The sequence below is a fragment of the Monodelphis domestica genome, chromosome 5 (assembly GCF_027887165.1).
Source record: "Monodelphis domestica isolate mMonDom1 chromosome 5, mMonDom1.pri, whole genome shotgun sequence".
Classification (NCBI taxonomy): domain Eukaryota; kingdom Metazoa; phylum Chordata; class Mammalia; order Didelphimorphia; family Didelphidae; genus Monodelphis; species Monodelphis domestica.
This window is the reverse complement of record NC_077231.1, coordinates 151,549,395-151,562,587: the sequence shown is the minus strand read 5'-3', so window position 1 is coordinate 151,562,587 and position 13,193 is coordinate 151,549,395. Positions and strand designations below refer to the sequence as shown.

Here is a 13,193-nt window from a genome sequence, read left to right as displayed (position 1 = left end):
TAGCCACAGCACAGTGAGTATGTTGTAGCCTTTCAGAAAGTAGTCTTGATCTTAAAGTCTAAATTAATTTTGGGATTTTTCCTGGGGCCTAGATCAAAAAGGGGTTGGGGAATATTGTGAAAAATGTTGCTAGACAGCCTTGTCTTTTCACCTTGTATTTCCAATCTCATGAATGTGAATTTTAAAAATATATGTAATTGGGGGCAGCTGGGTGGCTCAGTGGATTGAGAGCCAGGCCCAGAGGCAGGAAGTCCTGGATTCAAATCTTACCTCAGATACTTCCCAGCTGTGTGACCCTGGGCAAGTCACTTAACCCCCATTGCCTAACCCTTATCGCTCTTCTAAGACAGAAGGTGAGGGTTATTTAAAAAATACATATAATTTAATTATTTTCCTAATGACATAGAAAATGTAGCCCTCTCTTGCTTTTGAACAGTTGTGGCCTTCTAGAGCTACATTGAAGATAACGATAGAGGTATTCCTGCTTCACATTTGAGGATAGATGCTGACAATTTTTTTTCTCTTGTGAGAATTGTATGATGGGGTCTGTATAGGATCTTTCTGCACAATATCCATAAAGCAAAAGCAAATGCCTACCTTTGTACAGATACATTGAGTACATGTATATGTTGTAGCCATTATGATGACAGCTTAGTATATGCATGGTAGTTCTAGAAACTTAATCTAGTTCTGCCTTTTTAATGCATATATTCAGCTGAACTATAAAGTAAACTTCATTTTTTTACTTTTTGTATACTATGTCTTCCTGATATGTGGTATACAAAACATTAATTATTCATTTTCTGGGACTTAGGATTCTTCCTAGCATCACTTAAGTGTTTGAGATACATAAAACTTGTGGAATTATTAAGAGCCATGAAAAAATATGAAATAGTATACCAATAATATCTCCTTTTGTTTCAATAGATTGCTCTGGAAATAGAAACTCCAACCCAGATTTCTCTCATCGATGAAGCATCTGGTGAGGTAAGCAAATATCTTTAATATTAATTTATATTTATTTTATTTGATATTATTTAAAATTAAATATTTATTTAATATTAATTAAAAATCATGTTCTTTTTTGTTGGTTGAACTTGATTACTCATTTGCTTTGTAGCAAAGCTTTCCTTGAAAATATCTGTTGAACAAATCTGATAGACTTGAAGTTTTAAAAATCATCATTGTTTAGGTGAAAATTATAGCTCTTTAGTATTACATGTCTATTCACAGAATTTTAGTGTGTACACTAGTGTGTACAATAGTAGTGTGTATAATAAATAGAAGCCAGAACAGTTAAAAAATGGAATAGATTTCTTAGGATTTCTACAATAGACTATTTTTATCATTGAGGACAATGGAACCAAGACATTCAGACTTTTACACATTTTTTATTGATATCTTTTGCTTTTACATCATCCTTATTTCTAAGCATATTTCTCTACAAACTCCTCAACAAAAATCTCTTTGAACAAAGAACAAAAAGAAACAGGGAAAAACAGTTCATTTAAACTAATTAACACATCAGCTGAACCTGACAGTATATGCAGTTTTTTACACTTGTAGTTTCCCACCTCTGCAAAGAAGTCTGTCAGTTAACAATTCTGACAGATTCTATTTCTGAGGCATTTGGGAATGTATACCATTGAGCAACACTTAGATTTAACCTGGACCTAATGTTTTTCTTCTTTGTTTTAAATTTCAGAAGGAAGAGGTTGTTGTAACTCTTTTACCAGCTGGTCACTGCCCAGGTTCAGTTATGTAAGAGATCCTCTATCTCAGGGGTTCTTAACTTGGGATCTATGAACTTGTTTTCTAATATTTCAATAGCTACATGTCAGTATAATCAGTTTCCTTTGTAATCCTATGTATTTTATTTTATGCATTTAAAAACATTATTCTGAAGGGGCAGCTGGCTGGCTCAGTGGATTGAGAGCCAGGTTTAGAGATGGGAGGTCCTGGGTTCAAATTCGGCCTCAGACACTTCCCAGTGGTGTGATCCTGGGCAAATCACTTAACTCCCATTGTCTAACCCTTATTGCTCTTCTGCCTTGGAAACAATACTTAGTATTGATTTTAAAACAGAAGGTAAGAATTAAAAAAAAAAAATATATATATATATATATTTAGAAAGGGGCCATATTTTACTCTATCCCCCTTTGTTGTAGTCTATTTTTTTTTGTCTTAAGAATAAGAACTGCCTATGTACCTGAAAGTTTAAATTGTTTTACTGAGATTTCTTTCGCCTCATTTTTTTCTCTGATGAAATGACTGGCCAAAGCAGCTATAATAGGGTTTCGTTGGCATAGCAGTTCTTATTACTAATCTTTCTAGTTAGTGTTTTATCATATGGAATTTTCTTTCCATGAGCAGTAAGTACCTCAATAAAATGCAAGTTTTTCAGATGATTCAGATTAGAGAGACAAATATACACTAAATATTTAGTTCTATTATTTTTTAACCATAGAGTAACACTTAAAATCATTAACATTAATGGTGTAACCATGGACAAGTCACTTCAACTTTTTCATTTGAACTTCCTAAACCTGGTTTCCTAAGCTGTCAAAATATGGGACATATGGGGGCAGCTGGATTGCTCAATGAATTGAGAGCCAGGCTTAGAGACTAGAGAGGTTCTAGTTTCAAATCTAGCCTCAGACACTTCCTAGTTGTTTGATCCTGGGCAAGTCACTTAACCCCCATTGCCTAGCCCTTACCACTCTTCCGAACCAATACATAGTATTAATTCTAAGATGGAAGATAAAGGTTTAAAAAAAAATGTGGGACATATTTGCATTACCTACCTCCCAGAGTTGTGAGGAAAAACACTTTAAGTGAGTTTTTACTAATACAGTAATCATTTATTCTTTTATATCCATCAATTTTACATTATCACTGCCTTCTCTAAGTAATCAAACGTCAGGAGCATTTGTCTCATTATTTGGCATCAGGTCTTCATCAATATTTCTTTTGAGTTACAGAAATTGTTGAAGTCTGTTTCCTTTGTAGGTTTTTATTTCAGGGGAACAATGGAACGGTTTTGTATACAGGAGACTTTCGATTAGCCAAAGGGGAAGCAGCCAGAATGGAATTCTTGCACTCTGGGAGCAGGTATTGCCATTTACTATAGCTGTTAAACATAGGGCCATTCCATAAAAATTCACCTGAGTATGATGCTTTTATTCTCTGATGACTCTTCTTTTTCTGCATTTTGGACTTTTTCCATGGATTGATTCTTAGGACAATCACAATAATACTAATTTTAACCCATGGTTTTCAGAAATTACTTCTTGTTCTTTCCATTTAAGGTTAATAGTAGCTAGTGAGTGTCTTAGGGAGAAAACTTTTCCTGAAATTTATAAAATCTTTAAAATGTTCTTTCACGGACAGTTATGTGGCACAGTAGATATAGAGAGCCAGACATGGAGTCAGGAGTACTTGGGTTCAGATTGGGCCTCAGATACTTTGTAGCTGTGTTACCCTGGGCAAGTCACTTAACCCTATTTGCCTAGCTCTTGGTTATCCTTCTGTCTTAGATTTGTTATTAAGACAGAAAAGTAAGGGTTAAAAAAAAAAGTTCTTCCTGTATTCCCAGGAAAGGTACTTGATAAAATCTCAAATAATGATAGGATTAAAAAAAAACACACTTTAGCTTCCAAGTTCAATAATGTGACCTCAAAACTTATGAACATTTCCTAAGAGACTGCGGGGAGTTAGGAAGACCTGTATTTAAATCTCTCCTCAAATACTTTTCGACTTTGTGACTCTGAAGAAGTCACTTAACCTCTGTCTGCATCTGTTTCCTCATCTGTAAAAGAAAAGGATTTGACTTGATGGCTTCTAAGTCTCTTAAAACTCTTAACTCTATGACCCTTTGATTCTTTATGGTAACTCATTTTAAGAAAAAAAGCTGTGAGACCTTCAGATTGTAAGGAAAGAAATGTACAAATCACAAGTTAAGGCATCATTCCAAAAGTTTTTTCAAGATGTAGAGAAAAGAAGAAAAGAAACACCTTATTGCATTGTAGTGTATATGAGAACCAGGGACTTGGAGCAGAGACCACAATGGATCTGACCTTGTTTTGTGGGTGCCTCTTCTGGCAGGCCTTCCATAAGCTGTTATCCCATTTTGCTTGCTGAAAGGAACAAAAGAAGAAGGTTTGTGTAAGGAGATATGGATGACATCTATTTGTGCAGCCTGAACCTTACACTTCCCAGGGGTCTACTCACTCCTGGCAAGAGAGGCCTTCCTCTTCATCTTTTCGTATTATATGGATATCAGTGAAATGTTAAGAATGTCAATCAATCACTTCATTCTTGCTATGTGATTGACCTGTATGTTCCAATCATCTCTCTCTCTGACATCCTTTAAAAAGCTTTTCCTATGTAGTTCTTTGTGATTGGTAGACATAGGAGAAGCTATGGAAGGAGAGGATAATCATTTATTTCTTGCCTCCTATGTGCCATGCACTATGCACTTTACAAATGCCTTATTTGATCTTCACAATAATCCTCTGAGGTATGTGCAAGTATCATCCCCATTTTATGGTGTGGAAACTAAGGCAAACAGAGGTTAAGTGATTTCTCAGGGTCACACAGCTATTCATCTCCTTCTCTAATGCTCTTTAGGGGACCTTCAGTTTTAATTCTAGTAAGTTGAATAGTGAGAGTTTTGAATGCCTAGTAGTTTGGGCATGTGGTCTTATTAAACACTGATATCTTTGTTTGCTTCTGGATTTTGGGTACCTAATCTAACCTACTGATCAACTTCATTTTTTTACCCAATTCCAAGTAGGTCTGATGATCACTGCTTTGCAGATTGATTTGAGATCTGTTACCATTAGATCCCCCTCCTTTCCACTTTTTTTCATTATTTCTTTTTTGATTCCTGACCCTTTTCATCCATTAGATGAGTTTTATTATTTTAGCTTTATCGTGCATTCCTTTGGTAGTTTGGTATGGCACTGAATCATTTATTTAGTATTAGTGATTTTTATTGTATTGTCATACCCCAACCATGAAAAATGTCTCTTTAGTTATTCAGATCCAGTTTTATTTCTCTAAACAGTATTGTGTAGTTTTATTCATATAAGTTTCTTATTCTCTTGCAGTAAAAGTTCATGCTCTGAGCCTAGGTATCCTGGAAAATATTATCCTTTCCCATGTCAGCCAAAGCTGTATAGCCTATATAATTATAGGGGATATATGTAATATCCTCCTAGGAAACTAAGCTGGGGAAGGGGGTGTGTGTGTGTCAAAAACCATGTCTTTTCTAACCTTAGTAGTTTCGTAGGCACCTAGCAAAGTGTTCTACATGCTTAAAATGTATTAAATCAGGGGAAGTCATTTGTGGTGGGTTCATATTTGGTTTCATTCATCATTAAAGATGATACTAAGAAGAGCTGAGTTACCATGTTCCAATTTATAGTAATTGAGTATAGCCTTTGCTAGTGTTTTATAGAATCAGATTAGATGATAAAACAAAATTTTAATTTTATTTCAGAGTGAAAGACATTCAGAGTGTGTATTTAGACACCACTTTCTTCGATCCAAAATTTTACCAGATTCCAAGTCGGGTAAGTATATATATTTAGAAAGACATTTTGTAGAAGAAATCTCATAATTGGTACTGATATGTCATGCTGTGGTCTTCAAACACTGACTAATAATTATGGATTTTTTCCCTTTTTGTTCTGGGAAAGATCATAAGAGTTAGTTTTTCTATTACTTATTAAGTAACTCTTTAAAATTCCTAATCTAGGTGGAGTGTTTAAAGGGAATATTAGAATTGGTACGAAATTGGATCACTTTGAGTCCATATCATGTTGTGTGGCTGAACTGCAAAGCGGCCTACGGATATGAATATTTATTCACCAATCTCAGCGAAGAATTTGGAACCCAGGTACTTTGTCAGTTATAATAAAAATAAACCTGAAAATGATGACTCCATTCAAAAAGTCTTTAGAGCAGAGATTGGCAAATTTTTTGAAAAAGAATTTACTCTATACTGATGAGGGAAAAGCATAATTTTCCTTCATGTCATTGTATGGCAGAATGTATCCAACTAGATCAGCGGTTCTCAACCTCTCAATTTGTAGCAATGAGAATACATAATGCATATCAGGTATTTACATTCCGAATCATAACTGTAGCAAAATTACAGTTTTGAAGTAGACACCAAAATAATTTTTTGGTTTGGGGTCACTGCAACATGAGGAACTGTATTGCAGGGTCATGGCATTAGAAAGGTTGAGAACCACTGAACTAGATTAATAGGCTGGACCCTGGAGTCTGCAAAAGTCTCTTGTTACATTACAAGACTTTCAGCAAGTAGTTTCTTCCTTGTACCCCCAGTTTTCTTTTTTTTTTGAAATATTTATTTAATTAGTCAATTTAAAATATTTTTCCTTGATTACAAGAATAATGATCTTTTCCCTCCACTCCCCCTACCCCCTCCTGTAGCCGACATGCAATTCCACTGTCTTTTACATATGTCCTTGATCAAAGCCTATTTTCCATATTATTTATGTTTGCACTAGGATGTTCATGTAGAGTCTACATCCTCAATCATATCCCCATTGACATGTGATCACGCAGTTTTTTTCCTTCTGTGTTTCTACTCCCACAGTTCTTCCTCTGAATGTGGATAGTGCTCTTTCTCATAAATCCCTCTGAATTGTTCTGGATCACTGCATTGCCACTAATGGAGAAGTCCTTTATATTTGATTGTACAACAGTGTATCCGTCTCTGTGTATAAAGTTCTCCTGGTTCTGCTCCTCTCACTCTGCATCAATTCCAGTCCCCATGGAATTCCTCCAGTTTATTATTCCTTTGAGCACAATAGTATTCCATCACCAACAGATACCACAATTTGTTCAGCCATTCCCCAGTTGAAGGGCATCCCCTCATTTTCTAAATTTTTGCCACCACAAAGAGTCCTGCTATGAATATTCTTGTACAAGTCTTTTTCCTCATTATCTATTTGGGGTAAAAACGGAGCAGGGCTATGACTGGATCAAAGGGCAGACAGTCTCTTAGCACGCTTTGGTCATAGTTCCAAATTGCCCTCCAGAATGGTTGGATCAGTTCACAACTCCACCAGCAATGAATTAATGTCCCTATTTTGCCACATCCCCTCCAGCATTCATTACTTTCCTTTGCTGTTATGTTAGCCAATCTGCTAGGTGTGAGGTGATACCTCAGAGTTGTTTTGATTTGCATCTCTCTGATTATCATGGATTTAGAACACTTTTTTCATGTGCTTATTAATAGTTTTGATTTCTTTGACTGAAAATTGCCTATTCATGTCCCTTGCCCATTTATCAATTGGGGAATGTGCCCTTAGTTTTCTAACAGAATCTATAAAATGGAAGGAGGAGAGTAGGTTATCTCTGAATTATTTCTTAGCTCTCTGTAAAGTAATTTTGTTTTTCATTTTAAAGTAAGCTCCTCTACTAGCTTATAGGTTTCTTGAGGAAACTGATACAAAGTAAGTAACTTGCCCAGGGTCACAGAGCTAAAAACTGTCTGAGGCTATATTTGAACTTGGGTCTTACTACCTCCAGGTCCAGGAATTATTACAAAATTCTCTTAATGTAAATGAATAAATGAATGATTAAAATGAAGATTTGGGATTAGATGATCCTCTTCAACTTCTATTTTGACTTTGTGATTCTAAGAAATTAAAAATGAACTCTTACTTTCCATCTTAGAATCATCTTAGAAGTATTGGTTCTAAAGCAGAATGGCAATAAGGGCTGGACAATGGGGGATAAATTACCTGCCCAGGGTCACCTGGCTAGGAAATGTCTGAGGCCAAATTTGAACCCCAAATTTACCATCTCCAGGCCTAGTTCTCTATCCATCGAACCACAGAGTGCACCGATTCTAAGTAATTTTGATGTTGGGAGGTTCATAAAATGCTTTGAATTGCTTGGAAACTAGGTTGTAATTTTTTGTCTTATTAATTAGTTAGTATTTTAAACCTTAGATATCATAAATATTTGAATATTTCTTTCCCCTATAGTGATTGTCATAATTTTCTTTTTAGTATATTTTAATTTATATTTTTGTATATTTTCCCATTTATTCTCTCCTTTTCCCTTCCAAGAGAATGGACATTTAAACCAAAGAATAAAAAAAGGTCACAGCAAAACTAACTAAAGTGTCCAGAAGTCTTATATTGTAAGCAGTAGTATTACTGACCTATGCAAACCATTGTGTCCAAACAAGATACATGCAGGATTTTTTCTACTCAATTTGTATATACTTATATGTGTGTTCTTCAGGAGAATGTAACTGCCTTCAGGGCAGGGATTGCTTCATTTTTGTTTTTGTCTCCAATGATTAGCATACTACTTGGCACATAGTAGGAGCTAAATAAACATATGTTGTTTGGTCGATTGGTTAGAACCTGCTTCTCTTACGCTTAGTACAATGCTCTTTACATTATACCATACTGATCTTCATGTGGCTTGTTCCAATTCTTAAACGAACAAGATATTGGCAAAATAGTCTTTCCTTTCAAGTATAGGCAGTGGAAAAATCACTCAGCCTCCTTGAGTCCTGAGATCCAGGGTCTAATTCCAGTTTTGTCACTCACTAGTTGTGTGATATATGATCTGAGTCAGCTCATTTAAAAAAAAAATCTACAAAATGGGTATTTATAATGATAAAGCGTGTACCTCATGGGGTGATAAAGCGTGTACCTCACAGGGTAGTCATCAAGACCAAATGAGTTAAGTATTTGAAATGCTTTGTAAGAGTTGAAGGTCTCTATAAATATAAGCTGTTCCTGCTGTTCATTTAGTGAAGGTCAAATATACCAAGAATAGCTCCACCAGACACTGTAATCCACAACCTCATACATAGTAACCAAACTTTCCTGAGTATCTGTGTGTATGTGTGTTTTTAATACCTTACAGAGCCAGGATTTTTTGAACTAAAAGTGACCTAGGGATTATTACAATCCCATCATTTTATATCAGGCATTTTATAAGCAACAGAACAATGGATTTGAGATCTGCAGTCTTGGATTCCAGTCCAGCTCAGCTACTTAGTAATTGTATTTTCTCAGTCAAGTCACATAAACTCCCTGGCTCTTAGTCCTCATCTGCACAGTATGATCCTATGAAAAGATGTATCATTTAGCAGCCTTAAACATATGAGCCAGTGACTTGGTTAAAAGGTAGGCATCAAGCAAGAAGAAGAGGCTAATCAACTAATTAATTATAGTTAAGTATGTTACTATATTTGTGTGGGTCTTCTCTCCCTAGGGGAAGATCAGCAGCTCCTCTGTATCCTTGTAGATGGTCTTTTGGTGTTGCTGTAGCTAAAAAAGAAATCATTCTGTGGTTAAGCTTGGAGGGAGCTGCTCTCAGCTTAGCTACCTGGGCTGCTCCTCAGACAGAAGACCTGTGCTCCGTCCCCAAGCCTAGACTCAAAGCCATTCAGCTTTGTGGGACTTGTGTAAGCTTCCTCTTCATTGCCCTAAACCTTTGAAAGGCCAGGGTCACCTCTGAGCCACTGGGAGGCAGCAAAACAAGACCTGAATGGAGGAACTGATTAGTCCCCAAATCACTGAAGATTGAGTTACTTCATTTCATAAGAAAATGTCAAAGAACTTAACCTTCATTTGGATTTTATTGTTTTCCTTAGGTTCATGTGAACAAATTAGATATGTTTAAAAACATGCCTGATATCCTTCACCATATAACAACAGATCGTAATACACAGATCCACGCCTGTCGGCACCCACAGGTATGTATCCATCTTATTTTCTATTCAAAACACTTTATATATATATATATGTGTGTGTATATATGTATGTAATAGATGTTAAAGTAGATTTAAGCACTGGAAGGGAACATATGCATTGCCTAATCAAATCCCCTTGATTTACAAATGAAGAACTTGAGAGCCAAAGAGAATAAATGAAATGGTCAAATAACGTAGTTTTAGGGGTCAAATTTATGGTTGGACTAAATATATTTTGAGTTGGTTGCCAGGGATTTAATTACTAAATCCCAATGAATTGCTGAAATCAGAATGACTTTTATGGTAGTTTATTTACAATAGAAGGAAGAAATTAATGAAATGAGAAAGAGAGACAGACAGACAGACAGACAGACAGACACACCCCAGCTAAGGGAGGGGGAAGGGACCCAGAGGATTAAATTTAACATGGCTTTCAGCCACAAGGCCTCCTCCAAGATGAGGGGTCTCTCCAGAGGCTAGTGACTCCAGAAAGCCAAGGGAAAAGGAGTCCCAAGACGATGGGCCTCTCCAAAGGCTGGTGCCTCCAGAAAAGCCAAGGAAAGGGAGTCAGCTTTTTCACTCACCATGTGGCAGTACAAGAGGAAGCAGTCTGAGATCTCAAGCCTGAGCTCCTCCATGGTCAAGTTCCAAGGTGAAGACTTCCTCACAGAAAGTGACCTTGAAATATAAAGATAGTTCTTTGTGTCACTTCCTGTGTCTTACATGTACCAATGGTGGCTTAAACTTGGCTTTGGACTGCCCAGAGGGGCAGCTAGTTGTTTCTGATCTGTCACTTGTTAGCACATGTGGGTCACAGATCCCCCCCCTTTACCCTCCTTAATCCTTTCATAATACATGTATTTCTCTTTTCAAATGTTTAACATCATACATGTTTAATTGTCACTAACTGCTGGTGTTTTAAGTTTACCTATTTTCTGCTTTATATGTTCTCAATGCACAGATTTTCAGTTTAAAGGATAATTTAATTTACACCTATTTTGTACTTTATAGGCCACTTTTAGTCATATAAGCCTAATAAATGCTTATTAATCAATAGCAGGCATGAGATCCATATACATGTCGAGAAATGCACTACACACCCATTCTCCTACACTTCCACATTCTCGTCTGTCTAGTCCTCCTAATTTTACATGAGGGATAAAAAGCCTCTGATATACTTGAACCTGAGCTCACTTTAGGATACCTGATTTGTAGTTCAGCAGGTGTATTTCCCTAGTGAAATCTCCTACCTGATATTGTTCCCTAGCTTCCCTTACAGGAAATATCTACAAATATTTCATTTAATTGCCACTACCCTGGGAAGGTGTTATATTTTCCCCATTTATAGTTGAGGGAACAAACTGAGGCAGACAGGAGTTAAGTGACATGCCCAATATTAGCCACATTTTCCAGAAGATGAAACAGGCATAAAGAAACTAAGCTAAATACCTGAAAACTTTAAATACATTTCCCCAAATATTTAAAATGAACAGGAGAGTTTGCTATGGAATGGTAGGTCTTCCTGTCTCTAGGCGTAGTACTCCAACTATTGCTCCACCTAGCAGTCTATAGAATTTTAGTTTCTAGGATCTTCCCATATATCCTCTTGTACTCTGAAATCGGCTCTCCCCCAGTATAGGATGCATGTCAAACTGATCCCGATGCTCTTTTTTCATCACCAGCTCTAAGAGGGAGTGGCCACATCCCCAGAAGTTCCCCTTTATTTCTACTCTAGAAACTAGTTCTACCCTCTTGGTAAAATTAGGTCATTTCTCTTCTCTTCCTCTGACCTTTACAATGATTTTTCAATTGACAGTGCCTTGAGTATCATGTGTGTGCAAGTGTGAGTATGGGAATGCACATGCTTATAGTACCCAGGTCCACCTTGTTTTATCAATTTATATTCCTTATCTTATCAGCTGCCTTCTCTTTGAGCCCCTTCCCTTTATTTAGGTGCTTTTCAATCCTCTTCCCTTTGGAAACCACTGTCAGAATGAGTCTTTCTTTTCTTTCATTTCTAGTTCTTTTACTTAAATTCTTCTAATTCTCTTCCCTAAATTTAATCTCAGGCCTCCTATAAATCCAGACTTTTCCAAATTAGCCTCACAGTTTTACTGTCCCTGTTTAGCTTAAGGCCTCCTCTTATTCACATCCTTTTGTGACATACTCATCTCCTTTGGAATCTGTAGGTAGCTCTTTCTTGAGGCTTTGAATTATTCCTTTTCTGCTTATCTAATATTATTGGCCCATTCTTTATGTTGTCTCATGTAGCATAGTTCAGTGGTGCTATGATATAATGCTTCTTGAGTGACTATACTCCAAAATCTTGTAGTGCAGGATATACCTTACAGTCATAGTTGAAATGTTAACACATCACAATTTAACATGAAATTTGTCCTTATTTGAGGTATGATTTCAATAATTAGTCAAGATTACATCCTTAATACAGTATATTTAAAAGTGCCATTGTCAGATTTTTATTCTCTGTTGATGTGAAAAAATCTCTTTTGTCAAAGATTTGTGGGATTCCTGATCTCATTTTCTAGGTATTTGGTATTTCTTATTTAGGCAGAAGAATTTTTTCACTGGAACAGATTGCCATGTGGAATTATTTCTAAAACTGGAATTCCCTTACATGTGATCAGCATTAAGCCATCTACAATGTGGTTTGGAGAAAGAACTAGAAAAACAAATGTAATTGTGAGGTAAGGCATGTGTGGTATATATTGGGCAGTGGGGGGGTGGGACCGTCAATGTGTTATAAAGAGTGTTCTGATTAGAAAAGTCTTTTTTGGTTCAAAATATATGATTTGGCTTTCTTTAAATTCAGTCTAGTATGAGGGTAATAGAAAGAGATGTTATAATTTCTAAGCAATACTTTTAAAATTAAGCTTTACTTCCATGCTTGTTTTTAATGACAAGCAGTCAATAACTGTTTATTGAAGGTTAAAAAAATTCTTGCCTGCTTAACAAGAAATAATTATAGAATAACAGAATAAATAATCAGTGGCCAATAGGTCACTTGTAGATGTTAAAGGTGAATTTTTAGCTGTTTGCCCCTTTTATAGACCTAAATATATAATGGGATTTTTCAAGACTTCTTACAGAGAAGCCAATATGGAGATAATAGTTTTATACATTGAACACGATGAATGTAGTCCTGATAGTGGTGGTCATAGTAATACATGGGCTTAATACATGTGCAGTTTTATTCTGGAATTTCTTTACAATCTGTTTAGCACTTTGGGAATTCATAGAAAGATCATTGAAGGGCCATATGGAAAAAGGATGGAAAAAAAGGAATTGAGGTTAGTGATGTACTTGAATTTAGAAGTAGCAGATGATGGGGAGCAGCAAGAGAATAGAAATAAGAATAAAAGTTGTGTTTGTGGAAAGTAATAAGTAGAAATTTCCTGACTAGAGGTAAGAGTTTGAG

General features: G+C 36.1%; 1 protein-coding gene across 7 annotated transcripts in view; it reads left to right on the top strand.

The window, feature by feature from the left end:
- The window catches only part of DCLRE1C (DNA cross-link repair 1C), a 50,265-nt gene that overhangs the window by 17,192 nt on the left and 19,880 nt on the right, over positions 1-13,193 (top strand). For 3 of the 7 annotated variants that reach the window (XM_016426046.2, XM_007503997.3, XM_007504001.2), the window contains 7 exons: positions 928-987; positions 1,706-1,761; positions 3,010-3,111; positions 5,504-5,576; positions 5,762-5,902; positions 9,659-9,760; positions 12,326-12,462. In XM_016426046.2, coding sequence (XP_016281532.1) covers positions 928-987; positions 1,706-1,761; positions 3,010-3,111; positions 5,504-5,576; positions 5,762-5,902; positions 9,659-9,760; positions 12,326-12,462 — 671 coding nt within the window. The remainder of the gene's footprint in view (positions 1-927; positions 988-1,705; positions 1,762-3,009; positions 3,112-5,503; positions 5,577-5,761; positions 5,903-9,658; positions 9,761-12,325; positions 12,463-13,193) is intronic. The other 4 variants (XM_016426047.2, XM_007504000.3, XM_007503999.3 and 1 more) reach the window with 3 other exon arrangements.